The sequence below is a fragment of the Papaver somniferum genome, unplaced genomic scaffold, assembly GCF_003573695.1.
Source record: "Papaver somniferum cultivar HN1 unplaced genomic scaffold, ASM357369v1 unplaced-scaffold_31, whole genome shotgun sequence".
Taxonomy (NCBI): domain Eukaryota; kingdom Viridiplantae; phylum Streptophyta; class Magnoliopsida; order Ranunculales; family Papaveraceae; genus Papaver; species Papaver somniferum.
Window position 1 is genome coordinate 195,196 of NW_020642151.1, and position 15,081 is coordinate 210,276.

Here is a 15,081-nt window from a genome sequence, read left to right on the forward strand (position 1 = left end):
TCTTGTATCTTTATAAACTTCTTGATGAATGCATTTAGCTTTGGCTATATGATGGCATCTAAAAAGTTGATATGTACTTTCTTTTGGTCATGAAATGTCTCTATGGAAATTTCATTAGGATCCCACTAGTTTCCGTACCTTTGCCAATTTTATTGACAAAAAAGAGGAGAATTGATGTGTAGTTCACACCACAAATACATATGGTTTTCGGATCATTATGTAAGGGGGAGTGGTTTCCATGTGAGATGGAGTATTGACTAAGGGGGAGTGATACATATCACCATAGTATTGTTGTCGAAGTTGTGATACAATTGAACTTTGATGTTGTGTAATAATACTATGACACCATGTAACAATGATTGAGAACTCTTGTTTTCTCATTGTTATAGCTACGGATTTTCAACAACGATGATGCTGAACTTACAACCTTTGGAATCATTGGAGTACTTGGAAGTGACGAAGATTTCGAGTAATGTTGAAGAACCAAGGAGATCATGCATGTGGAAGAGAAGCTACAAAATTTTATTTATTTATTTTGTATTCCATATGTATTAATAGTTTTGTCACTAAATTTGACAAAGGGGGAGATTGTTAGAGCACTGCTAGGTCGAACTCTCATGCGTTTCTATCTCAAGCATGTTTGTCAATATTAGTGATCAAAACTATAAGTTTTGATTTCTAGTCTACTATTAGCTAAGTCTCGGACTAGGATAGAAAGTGTAGTTGAGCTCTAGACTCCATGGCGATCATCATACAAAGACGAAAAACTACTCAAGGAACTGGTGGAACTTCATCAACTAAAAGGTATGTGGAGACTTGAACTTATCTATCACTCAAAAGTCTATCTACTCTATCTCCTATCTTGAGACAAAAGTCGTATTGCTATATAGACTATGATTATACACATTTGCTATTTTGAGCCGAGTTTATCTCGCTGATCTATTTCTCGAAATATGTGTTGGTGAGCTTTCGCTTTGGCCAATTTCATCTTTACCAATGACGAAAGTCATATTAGTTTCAATTACTTGAAAATCGCTTTGACGAAAAATATCTTGTGAACAACAACTATATAACGTCCTCTACGAATGTTTCAATGATTGAAATGAGAGTTTAGAATATAACCTTGGAAGGATATAAACATTGTCTGATAACTCATACGTGTGTAAGTCCTTATTCCTTGAACCAAAGTATGCGTACTTTGTTGCTCAGGAAAACCGGAACTGAAGTCCGCGTACCAGTACGCGCACTGTCGCAAGTTCACATCCCGTGAATTTCTGCTAGAGTATGTGAACTGAAAACAAACTTATTCCAGGTACTTAAGTCCGCGTACCAGTATGCGTACTTAAGTGGGTTAGTTTCTAAAAACGATTATTTGTGAACTTAAACTTATATAAACTAAGGAATGCATACTTGCAAACCGTGGATACAAAGTTCATAAATTGATTCGAGTCATTTGAACTAGTTATGGTTAAGATGAACAACTCTCTAACTAGTTCTCTTGAGTCATTTGAACTAGTTATGGTTGATATGAAAGTGCTCATATGGCTAACCATTTGGGTAACTACTGTTGAGCCAACTAAATGTACATGTTTGGGTACGGTTACACAAACCTAAATAAACGTGCATTTCATTTGTGTGTAACAAGCTAAGTTCGATCTAACGGTTGAAAGATATTAGCTTGAATCTAATCAGGTTTTCATCTAACGGTGAATATTGAATGCTTTGTTACTAAGCTAACATTGATTGCAAACCCTGAATCGAAAGACTATATAAAGGAGAACCCTAGCAACTGGTAAACCTGATCCCTACACCTCCTGCGTGATACTAGTTTTATTATCTAGAGTCGATTCTCCTTTAACCTTAGGTTTCTATCGAGACCCTGTAGGTTAACGACTTGAAGACATCATTGGGATTGTGAAGCCATACCCAACTATTTTCTTTGTAGTTGCGTGATCTGATCTTATTGTTTCTATCTTATTTGAGTACAATCGTAAGATTGGATTGAGATTAATTTCTCCGATAGGAAAGATAAAAATGTAGTCACAAACACCTACGTCTCATCGATTTATGATTCCACAATATCTTGTTTCTCTATTCGATTAATATTATTGTGAGGTGATTGATAATTATAGGTTGTTCTTCGGGAATATAAGTCTGGATTATCAATTGGTTCCTGTTCACCTTGATTTATCAAAACACGGAACAAAAACTCTTAGGTATTTCTGTGGGAGACAGATTTATCTATTACCGTAGACTTTTCTGTGTGATACAAATTTGTTTGTTAAAGTCTTCGACTTTGGGTCGTAACAACTCTTAGTTGTGGGTGAGATCAGCTAAGGGAATCAAGTGCTTAGCATCCTGCTGGGATCAAAGATGTAAGGAGCGCAACTGTACCTTGGATCAGTGTGAGATTGATTTGGGTTCAACTGCAGTGCAGACCGAAGTTAGTTTGTAGTAGGCTAGTTTCTGTAGCGGCTTAGTACAATGTGTGTTCAATCTGGACTAGGTCCCGAGGTTTTTCTGCAAATTTGGTTTCCTCGTTAACAAAACTTCTGTTGTCTGTGTTATTTCTTTTCCGCATTATATTTTGTTATATAATTGAAATATCACAGGCTGTACGTTGAATCGATCAATTTGGAAATCCAACCTTTGGTTGTTGATTTAAATTGATTGATCCTTGAACATTGGTCTTTGGTACCGTTCAAGTGATTTATCTTTTATTTAATTAGACTCGCATATTTCTATTTGCTTGAGTAAGTATTGAATTTAGAAAGTGAGATATAACTCTTTGATATACTTTTAATAAGATTGAGTCTGACTGTCTAGTTGATTCTCTTAAAAATATATTGGAGTTTGTCCATACAGATTGCTAAGATAAATATTGGTGTGGTTGTTAGACCCCCGTTTTTTCATTCATGAATAAGTGTATATGGTTCAAACACTGAGATTTGTTGATCCAGACAAGCCACACCATGTCTGCAAGCTTCATAAAGCAATATATGGACTTAAACAAGCTCCTAGAGCCTGGTATGAAAAGCTACACACCATTCTTCTTTCTTATGGTTTGGTATCCTCCAAGGCTGATACTTCATTGCTTGTTCAAAAGCTAGGAACTAGAATAGTATATGTGGATGATATACTCATTACATGCAATGATTTAGTATACTGCAGTGAAGTAATCAAGAATTTGAGAACACATTTTCCAGTTAAACATTTTGGTGCACTTCATTTTTTTTTGGGATTACATGTTAAAAGGAATTCTTCTGGATTATTCTTATCTCAAACAAAGTATGCTCTTGATTTACTGGACAAAATAAATATGTCAGGTGCAAAACCATGTTCTTCACCAGTTGCAGATAACTATAAACTTAGTGCTTCTGATGGTACTCTTCTAGCAAATCCTACTGGGTACAGATCTCTAGTATGTGCACTTCAGTACCTGACTTGGACAAACCAGAAATCAGTTATGTTGTTAATCAAGTATGTCAACATATGCAAAATCCAACAGATGTTCATTTTCTTGCTGCTAAGAGAATTTTAAGATACATCAAATGGACTATTGATTATGGTATTCTTTTTACAAAGGGACTTATGGCAGCTAATGACTTCAGTGATGCTGATTGGGATGGAGACCCAGATAAAAGGAGAAGTACAGGAGGTTATTGCATATTTTTTTGGGTCTAACCCTATTTCTTGGTCAAGCAAAAAACAGAATACAGTTTCTAGAAGCTCCACAGAAGCTGAATATAAGAGTCTTGCTCAAACATCTGCGGAAGTGGTTTGGCTGTGTCAGCTACTTAAGGATCTTCATATTTTCTTACCCATGCCTCATGTCATTCAATGTAACAATGTAGTGCAATTTAACTATCCTCTAATCTTGTTTTTCACAGTCGTATATATCATCTCGCAGTTGATAATCATTTTATCAGGGAACTTGTGCAGTCCAAAATTCTAGATGTCAACTACATTTCAACAGTAGATCAGGTGGCAAATATTTTTACTAAGGGTTTAGCAGGACCTCGTTTTAGTTTTCTGTGTGACAAGCTGAAAGTTTTTTCTGCCAAACCACTTCACCTTGATGGGGGCTAATAACAATTACAGTGCTTCTAGCTTCCACTTCTCTTACACTGCAACTGTAACCTGTCATAATTATTAAATAGTTATCTGGGATGTCGTACATGTTTCTGATTGGTGCATGCTTAGTTGTCTCTGTTAGACTCTCTGTATAAGTACGTACAGTCTCTGTTTAATCATAGATATTGTGTGTGTTAGACAATTGACATGATCAATTGCAACTGTAACTTTGTCAATGATTAATGAAAATAATCTCTTCTACTACTTATCTTTCGCTTCAGCTCACCCTATGATTTTATTCTTTTTTTTCCCTCTCTTTTTTGTTTTTGTTGATAACCATGTTTTTCCTCAAAAGGAAAAAAAAAACAACAAAATATAATAAAAAGTACAAGAATAAATAAATAGAACACTTTGATCAAATTAATTAATAAAGAGAACTCAACATAATATCCTCTTCTCCATCAGCAAATGTTATTGTTTTTCTTCTCCCTCAAATAAACTAAACCTTATTCTAATTCATATTTTTATAAACTAAAAAATAAATATATCAAAAAAGCCAAAGGTTTGATAGTAAAAATAATCAAATCCGGCTTAACTATGCTAACCACTCGTTGTCCATCCCATCAATTTCTCCAATATCCATACTGCAAAAAAAAAGAAAGATATTATATGCAATGTTGATTAATTTACAAATGAAAATAATTAAAAAAAAATTATAATTATAAAGACATCATGGGCTTATATTATGGGGATTTCTTGATGGGCCTCCTTTCACAAGGCCTGTAATTTATCCAGCAAGCTAGAGTAAATTGATTGTTTCAGCCAATAGAACCCCAAAACTCAGACAGATTTCAGATGTCAGTGCCCTGAGGATTGTGCATCAACTTAGTTTTTATTGGCCTTAGCTGGACTGGTCTGGGCTTTTTCTAACTATGAAACATGGCATCCACCTTTGAGCAGATGTAATGTAAACTCATGCCACTTGTCATTCACAATTTATCCAAAAGAATATGATATTTCCACCCAAATTCTCATCCCACAACAACTCAAGTCTTATTTCCACCCAAATTCTCATCCCACAACAACTCAAGTCTTATTCTAACACTGTCAATACACCTACCACAAGAAGCTATTTTGTAATGATCATGATCATGATTTGATTTTTCTTTCTATGAAATGATCAACAAGACCTGATGATCTCTTGTAGGTCCCACAAAATTTCAAAATATTGTTGAAGTATCAAATGTTAAGATGTTTTAGTAGTGTATTAAAATTATCTTTGAATTAATTAATTTACTTACCATGGCAAAGCAGATTCTTGAAAGTATTCCTTATTATCAGAGTAGTAAGAATCATCCAAGTGTTGTTGTAAGAAGAAGCTTTCATCACCATCGCTAGTATTATTAGCATTCATCCAAGACGGAAACTCCATGACTTCATCAAACAAATTGCTGCTACTCATAATCCCATCTTCATCTGAGGATATCAACCCTCCTTTGTTATGATCATGTGAATTATTATTGTTTATCTCCATTTTCTTCAAGTACTTGAACCACCAAGCTGAGGTAACCAAATTCAACGTGTCATTCCACTCCATTCCGTGTTGTTCACCTATCGAACGGATCTCGGCCATCTCGTCATCATCCATTGTTGGGTGCAATCCATTATCCTCCCCGGTGGCATCTATCATCATGTCGGTCATCGGGAATGAATGAGGAAGTACACCTTCCGGCGATGTAACGAAAGAATGAGTTTCTTCGGTGGTGCTAGTACTCGCGAGCGTAGGCGGTGGTGAAGAAGATGAAGATGGAGATGGATAAGAATACATTGAGGAGAATTGGCTATTGTTGTTGTTGTTGTAGTACAGTGAAGTGGTGTCTAAATTGTTGAAGTCATGGAAGTTGAGATTTAAGCCTAGTGGTTGATAATTAGGGAGAGTAGTGAGATTGAGATGATCAATAATAGGGAGTGTTGGTTCAATACAAGGAGAAGACAAGAAATGATTCATATTTGGTTGCATAAGAGAAGGAGTAGGACAAGAAAAAGATGAGTAAGAAGAATTCTCTAAGTAATTTGTGAAATTGTTGTTGTTGTTGCTGGTGGTGGTGGTGGTGGTGTTTGATGGATAAATTCTAGGATTTCTTCTGTACTTACTTCTTTCTTGTTGTTCATGTTCAAATGAAGATGGGCTATGAAGAGATTGTGATTGTTGTTGTTGTTGTTGTTGTTCATTGGCTTGTTTCATTGAAGCTCTATGAAATTTGAGTGCAGTAACAATTTCTCTTCTAGCTTCGGCCATATTTAGCAACCTTTCTTGATATGGTCTACTTGTATGAAGTCTTCTTCTAACTTGCTTCTTAGGTTGTTGTGGTTGTTGTTGAGGTTGGTTTTTAGGAGATGAAATGGAGTGATTGGTGGTTGTTCCTTGGTTTTGCTCATTTTCATCCACATGATCAACATCTTGACCTTGTTTATTGATATTAGGAAGTGATGGTTCTTTTCTTGATGAGGTTAATTGTTTAACGAGGTTTCGGATATAAGCACCGGATAAATGAGGTTCATCTTTTAGCTTCTTGAGCTTCTCTATCTCCATTGCTCCTCCTCCTTTGTTGTTGTTACCTTGCTTTGTTGTTGATGATCTGGTGTTGCTCCTCATTTTTGTTTTTCTTTCTCAAGCACTATAATTGTACTTAAGAAGGGAGGATATCATGAGGGGGTTTCTTTTTGCAGAGAGCAAAGTACAAGAAAAGGCAGATAGAATTAGAGTTGCTCGAGGGAGGAAAATGAGGTTTTTCTCTAGTCTAGTTGATGGTGGTGGGGGTGAAGTGAGGTGAGGGTCTTGTTGTACATCATGGTTGTTATAAATAGGGTACAAGACATTCTAGCCTTCTAGGGTTTTTAAATGTTTTTGGAGCTTTTCCCATTTTGGCAAGGAGTTTAGGGTGTTAGAGGGTCGGCTCAAAAGAAATAAAAGGTTGTTAGAGGATTTTATTACCAGGATTTAATGGGCAGTTGGACCACATTTTAGACTAATTCCCATTGCCCTTCTTTTGCTATATATTTTGCAACAACACCATTTGTTTCTTTCTAGTTTTGAATCTAGTAGTAGTAGTGCGGGAGGAAACAAGTAAATCTAGTAGTAGTAGTGTGGGAGGAAACAAGTACCAACATTGTTAGTTTTTACCATACTCGCATTTTAGTGACGAATCTGTTTGGTTTAGCAAAATGTTATTGGAATTACTAAGAATTTTTTTTGACAAAATACTAATGAGTAATTTAATGAAGCATTAGTGTTATTGCGTCTCTAAAAGCAGAAGTTATTCTATGATGTTAGAAACACAGTTTTTTGCTCTAGTTTCAACACAACTTTTCATTTTTCATTTTTATGTGGTATCTGAACACCATCTTAGTCTAACATTTGTCCTTCAAGTTTTAACGGATAGGGCAAAACATTGACTGTCATGGACTTTGTTGGATCTGATATTAATGTCCCCCAACTCCATACTGATTATCAGTTTAATTTGTTTTACTTTCATTTTCTAGAACGTTAAGATCATTAAACTAACATTAAAGAGGTGTACTTACTCTTACATTATTTGAGCTAGTAAGTTAGGTTTACCTTTAGGGGAGCATCTAGGTAGGTCAAATAGTGGAAGAGTATTAAGTTACCTTAAAAAGGGATAATTAATGTCATTAAAGACCTTAATAACAAAGGTAATGTTGACATAAATCACAGAGAATCTAATGAATATGCTCAGAGGAAGAGGATCATCTCTGAAACCTAACCATGGGACCAGTCCTTCTCTTATAAATGTCATCAGGAAAAAGGCTGACACAAGAATCTCCATTACTATTGCGAGAAAAATAAACAAAAGAAAAACCAACTTCTTTTGGAAATTGCTTTACTATAAAAAAAGATGATGATTCGAGTCTGTTATAGCAAAGCAGAGAATTTGGACAAATTGTCAATGCTTCTCAACTAGTGCATCATCCATACCTAGAGGTATTGTGCATCCCGATCCTACCAGAAATTGGTTTAGTAAGGGCAAATAAATCTGGAGTCAGAGCAGAAGCCACGAGGACAATTACCCTTGTTTAGTCAATGCTGGTTCTGCCTCTGCAGCACAACGCCTCGTAATAAGGCATTTTATATGATCCGATGCAACATTGCATGACACATATATTAACAACTATAGACATCAAAAATAAATCTCCGTTAGTTGTGCTAAATTATACTAAAATGAAAATGCATGAATGTGAAATAACACTGTGAAAATGATGTTAATGTTAGCAGAGAACTTGGACCTATTGCAAATGCCTTTCCCACAACATGTTAAAGCCTCTCAACTAGTAGTACCGTCTCCATACCTCTCTTTCTCTCTCTGTCTCAGTCTCTTGTAATTTCAATTCCCATTTACATATACTCAATACAAATTGGACTGCAGAGGCATGGCTTCTGCTGTCACTTTTTTTATGTATCAATCAGACATTACTGTGATGGACTGCAACAACAACAATTTAACAACCGTGAAAAAAAGAAAAAGAATTTAAAATAATTACAAAAATTTACAACTTTGATTGATTCATACATACATACATTACGTATAAATGCCTGCCTTGTCTTAAACTTGCAGGTAAATTGCAGGGAAATGTAACCATTCCGATTTAACTTTCACTTAAATTCATGGATGGAGTGATAGATGTATGGTTGCCTTCTGACACTGTAAATTCTTTTCACATAAGGTCTATTAAGTTTTGATATAAAAATGTTCTACTTTGAGTGCAATAAGATAAGATATTTAGATGTAACACGTATTAAGTTTTCACATAAGGTCTATTAAGTTTTGATATAAAAATGTTCTACTTTGAGTGCAATAAGATAAGATATTTAAATGCAATAAGATAAGATATTTAGATGTAACACGTATGGATGTATAAACTAACTAGGACTAAGAGCCTGACTCTCATATTTAAGAACATCGTATCGAATCTCTCCTCTACAATTCGGGGATCTCATAAAATCCATTATTGCAAAGTGTGTTAATCCACTCTACAGTTTTGGTATCTCATAGAATCCATGGTTGCAGAGTGTATCAATCCATTGTTGCAGAGTGTATTAAAAAATGCGTGTACTTAGTTTGCTCAAATTCGGTCCTATGAAATCCACATATCTCATTTTGCTTTCCCCTAATATAACTTTTGTTTTTGCTCAAGTATCCGACATTATAATTAGTGGATATCTAATCAAATGATTGGGTGGTACTAGTAGAAGGATCAAATCTTGTGTTGATCTTAAAATATTTAATGGACAGGATAAAGGAACGATTTGGAGGTTAGAAAAATGTCAGAATAGAGCTACTAATGTTGGACAAGTGACAAACATGCGGTTTACCTGGGCCCCTTTTGTGCTCAAATTGGGTCCCAATAGTAGAGATCAGTGCCCTGCACCAACACTGTATCTAAGCTTGAACTTCATTATCCTAAACTCTTAGTATTTGGTTTATCCGTGTAAGGATTTAATCTAGAACGAATTTGTTCTATGTTGGAAAACTATTAGAGAACCCAAATCACAATATATAATCAAATATTTTCTTCATTGATAGCTTTAATACTTTGACATTATTGTCACTAAAATAGAAATGATTTTAGGTTTACATGTTACCAAAATAGGAATGATTTTACAAACTAAGTAACTAGTGTATACATGTTAATCCATCTAGAAGTTTCAAGAACACCAAGGCCTTATATACATGTATGGATGGAGTGAATCCAAATGCTTACAAATTTCTCCGAAAGAGTGGAACATAATCACCAATTACTCTCTCACAAATGTTACAACTTAAAAGAAACCATAGTTAGTTTTCTTTTACATCATGCATCAAAATACAATAACGAATACCTTTGATTTTTGTAGGAAAAAAACAGACCTGATAAGGATAATATCAAAGTAGATGTGCATGGCTTTGTTTGAATTCTCTGAACACTCATTTAAAAGAAAAACAAATCCACCAATCCCATAACAACTAGCTTGCACAAGTCTGTGGGATGGTTTCTTCAACAAATAACATTCTTCCACCTCCTGCTTCTCTTCCTCTCTCTATCCCCTCTAGATTCGTTTCACACTTGCACTCCATATATTGATGATCAGTAAACAGTGTAAAATGCATTTTACAGGTGAGGAATGGTGGATGTAAAATATATCCATATATGTATACAAAGAAGAAGGCAGGGGAGTGAGAAGGAAAAAAGAAACTCTAAAAGGAAATACAGATTCTTGCATGAGTCTGTTTTTTTTATGCAGTATATTGCAGGTTTTTGGGTGGGTGGGGGTATGTGTGGGGACTACACTCTAAATAGCAATTGAAGAGAAGGCAGGTGGGGATCATAAATCAGAGATGCAGCAGGAGGCGGCATAGTAACCATACCCCTTATTTACTTTTCATAACAACCACATTGATTTCTGTTTTAAGGCTGGCTGGATGCACATTAACCTTGCATTGTCTATAATAGCTCCAACGATTAGTGGGGGACTAGCTGGGGGACAATATGGCAAGCCACTACACTAGTTTACTTGATGGATAAGATCCTTTGATTGACGCGATCTTAACATTTTGTCCACACATGTAATCCTGATCAACTTATGTGGGAAAAAGAATACTGCATGGTTTTAGACTCGTACGACTCGGCCTAAAAAGAGCCATTTTGCAAATTCTCAGCTCGGTTTGACTCGTATGTACGAATCGAATCTGACCATGAATCACGCTTCAAATTGACCCACGGTGAGTAGGGGCGGAGCCATCCTTTAGAATAATTTGCATGTCATAAAATGGCATTCGAAATCCATTTGGCACCCCAGACCAGCTTGTGGCATGGTAGGTAAGGTTTTTGCCCACCCATTGCTACAAACCTGGGTCCGCGCTTGAAAATGTGTCATGCTTACTTAACAACTAATTCCAAGTCCTAACCTTAAGTATATCATAGTACTACTAATTAAACTATTCTATCATAACTTGATTCATATTTCGTATAATTATTTCCGGGTCATGTTTTTTATATTGAAAATACACTACCAAGAGTGAAATGGTTAGCGCTTTTGTATTAGGCCATTTAGCGCAGATAGTTCACTCCTTAGACTCCTTATTACATCTCCAATGCTAGGTAAACCACTCAAAATAACCAATGCATGTAATTCTGCACTAAAATGTTTAACTCTAAACTAAAGTACATTTCTCTGCGCTGAACCATTACATGCTTTGGTTTTTTTTCAAGCCTTGCCTCAAGCAAAACACTAAAACCAATGTTAAATATTGGCTTTCGACCACTGTTTTCCAGCTTGAAAACTTGATTTGAAGAGCCATGCAGAAGACTCTCGACTAAACTGAAACTGATTTCAAAAACTTATGGGTAAAAGAGTCATTTAACAAGATGGGTAAAATGGTCATGAGGCACAAATTATTTTCTTTCTGATTCACCACCTGCTTTTCTCTTTTATGATTCAGTTGGACCGTTCCTGCCAAACTTCTGAACTGATGTTGACGTCTCACAATCAAAACGGCTATTAAATTTTATTTAACCCTACTGCCACGTGGTCGGACCCCACATCAGCATGATGGATCCACGTGGGTGGCTTCTAATGGGACAAAGAGAAGGCGGTATGTCAGCTTACGTCTGTCCTCATCTTCTTCTTCTTCTCACCCCCATTTATATTGGGGTTACAGAACTTTCTGTCCATTTAATCTGTCATATGTCTCTCTGTCATTTGCACCCCCACATTTTCCTGTTGTATGGTCATTTTCCGTTATTTACTGGGGAATGGTAGCAGTACATGGTGGACCAAATTTTATTTCTTACAAACAGAAGAAGAAGAAGAAATAGCAGAAACAACAACTAGACCCTGCAATGCCAATGACTTTAGACTCCTTCATTTTTATTTTTTTTGAACGGTAAAGAATTGGGTACTAGCTGAGTTTTGAAATCACTCAGACTCAGACTCAGACTCAAACCCAGTGCAGTGCCTGAGCGCATGCTTGCCATCCTCGGAGCACAAACGGAGATTTTGTAAATGCCAAGCCTAAGAATTTTAGACCTGCTTGTAGTACTTGCATTGTAATTTTCTGTTCACTTGGGATGCTGTTTCCGTGGCTAATCTCTAGGGCAAGTTAAAGACTGTGGACCTCGTAATTTCATAAATTTCATACCGAGTTAAAGTATTTGTTGTGAGAGTGGCCACCAGGGAAAATCGAACCTTTAACCTACCGGTATGTGAGATGAGAGCCGTACCGACCGTCAGAAGGAACACATTAACGGCCAGACTACTAACATTCTAGAAGGATCTAGACACACACTGCAGAGTACATGCAATGACACCAAATATCAGCTTGTAGGTTTGTGGAATCAGTATAGTATAGCAGCAAGTTGCAACCAATAGAGAGCATGGATGGCCAATCTTGTTATCAGTAGGGTAGATATATGGAGTAAGTATGACTGTTACTACTCTGTATAGCATAGAGTGGTCATTTTTTTTTGCCATAGACATGCATTATTTTTATAGCTATGTGCCCACTAGCCACTAGGGGTATCAATATTGTCCCAATAATTTTTCAAACTCATCTTGTGAAGATGTTCTTAGATGGCAGTAATAAAAGTAAATTTTGCATAAGTTTTACCATCAATCGAATAGGTGCGAGAAACTTGTTGGTACACATATACGCCACCCCAAATTGGTATTCATCAAACTCTAAATTTCCACTAGATAGTAAATATCATTTTAACAAAAAGCTTTTTAGTTAAGCTTGGACAATCTTATTGGTCGACAGGAATTAGGATGTTGGTGAATTTTGAAAGTTACTCAGCAATCAACAATTTAACCATTATTGTGAGGTATAAGTTACTGCATTTGGCATAGGTTCACAGAATTTACGTGCACTCGTGCTGTAAGGGAAAGATTACCATTAGTGTGAATGTATTTACAAAAAAAAAAGACAACAAAAGAAGAAAATGGGAGGTATAAATCATTGGGTTGGTGAGATTTGTGGTCGATCGAGTGAAATGGGTATGGGGTGATTATGATATTAAATGCATGCACATGAATTGTTAATATGGTACGTGACACGTACTTGACAAAGCAGTAACCTCTAGATATGGTGCATACCGCGTCGACTCTCTGATCATTATCAGTTCATGCATCTCCATCGCTATTTCAATTTACTGTGTGCTCTGATTTAGGACCATTTTGGTCCCCTTCCATGATAATAACAGAGGAACCTATTGAACAGCTTCACAGATAGAAGATGGTACCAATATATCTTACAAACTGTACGTTCTCTTTCTCTAGAGCAATGCCATTTTTACCCAAGTTGCAAAAACAATCGACGAACACCAAGAAGATTCTATTGACATGTTTAAAATAGAATTGCATGGTAACATTGGAAGATTTAATAACTTGTTGCGCAACTCTAATATTAAATTTGTTATCTTAAATAGATATGAAATCATAAATATGTGATGCAACCAGCCTGTTGCATCAAATCAGGAGCCTCGAGTCCGAACTTATCGGATCATTGTAGGACTGATTTGTAGGCTCAAGTATCCGCATAGATATTTCTAATTGTACAATAATCAAGACATGGAACTTCCGTTCATTTTTGTCCAACTTTTGGCTATTCTAAGATGGACCAACAAGCTAAAGAGTTTGTGTAGTTGCAGTAAATTTAACAACCACTCCCCTTAAATAATTTATAGGACAAACTATGAAACCATTATGAAGAACACTTAGAAGAATTTTATTAAGTTTAGAAAAAGAAAGAAGATAAAATTCTAACTTGGGGAGCAAATAATTTTCTCTCTCCTAAAGTTTTATCTCAACTCTCCAAAAAGATATCTCCCTCAACACAGTGGTGGTTGGTCATATATATAGGAGTTTTACATAGTGGATGACAGCTAATAAAGCCCTTATTTTCAAATTTGTCATGTGACGTCCTCGCACGCTTATATTGGATCTTCTCGCACATGCTCTTTGAACTTCGCACAGACCTCACACTTTACTCGTGAATTCATGACGTCATTGGTTCCGTCATCTTGGATATGCTACGTGCGAAAGTAGTTTGCTCCTTTATAATGATACCACTTCGCATGATGACTATGTGTGCGATATTTTACCCCTATATTTTATCTCTTCTCTTAGCGATCTTTTTTGTTATAAAATCGATTTTCCATGTTCTCCATATTACTTCCATCCATATCCATTCATTCATACATGCCTTTTCCAACATTTTTCTTCACCACATATGGTCCAGCCCATGTTATCTTTCCCTTTTTATTCCCTTATTTTCGGTATGGTGGTATTTCGTTCATAACCAATTCTCCTGGTTGAAATTCTTCTCGCCTTGTAAGCGCATATTCTCTTGCGAATGTCATTGCCTCCATGTGAATTTGAGGAGTGTTATCTTCTTCTATAGTTTTATTTTTGGTACCATCACTCGCTTTCTTTGATGATTCAGCACCTTTATCAATTTCTCCTTTCTTAGTTATGGAATCGACCATCAATCGTTCTCGCCTCCTGTCTTCTTCTGCGTCATTCTTCCAATTTCTTCTTTTACTCGCACGCACTTCACTTTTCTCAACATAAATTTCATTGCATGTTTTCGCTTCATTAGTATCTCCTCTGATGATTCCAACACCTTGGGGTAATGGGAACTTGATACACTGATGATATGTGGAATCCACACCCAAAATGCTGTGTAACCATGGTCTTAAAATTAATGCATTGTATGGAGATTCTACGTCCACGACACAAAAGGTTATTTCTTTGGAGGTTGTCTTAAGAGGGATTCGCATAGTCACCTCCCTTTTGGGCTTGTTAGCAAATCCGCTGAAACCGTAGATTTTATAAGTAGACGGAATTTGTTCTTTATCCTTTCCACCCGTTGTCTTATATGCATGATAAAACAATATGTCGACCGAGCTCCCAGGATCTATTAGTATTCTGTTTATCTCCCATGTATCATG

The 15,081-nt window shown here is 36.1% G+C and overlaps 1 protein-coding gene across 1 annotated transcript; it reads right to left on the reverse strand.

Moving 5' to 3' along the window:
* Positions 1-4,669: 4,669 nt before the first annotated feature.
* On the reverse strand, positions 4,670-6,730 carry LOC113341741 (G-box-binding factor-like). Its single transcript, XM_026586502.1, has 3 exons — positions 6,336-6,730; positions 5,376-6,218; positions 4,670-4,718 (listed from the first exon to the last, which is right to left on the reverse strand). The coding sequence occupies exons 1-3, from the start codon at positions 6,728-6,730 to the stop codon at positions 4,670-4,672; spliced, it is 1,287 nt and encodes a 428-aa protein (XP_026442287.1).
* Positions 6,731-15,081: the final 8,351 nt, after the last annotated feature.

Bases quoted from the DNA above. Each gene is read 5' to 3' on its own strand.
- LOC113341741 (XM_026586502.1), bottom strand. From the start codon at position 6,730: ATGAGGAGCAACACCAGATCATCAACAACAAAGCAAGGTAACAACAAC. The intron at 6,219-6,335 runs ATTTCATAGAGC...AAGTAAGTACAG, and splicing joins GAAATTGTTACTGCACTCAA to AAGAAATCCTAGAATTTATC. The intron at 4,719-5,375 runs GTAAGTAAATTA...TTTTTTTTGCAG, and splicing joins CAAGAATCTGCTTTGCCATG to TATGGATATTGGAGAAATTG.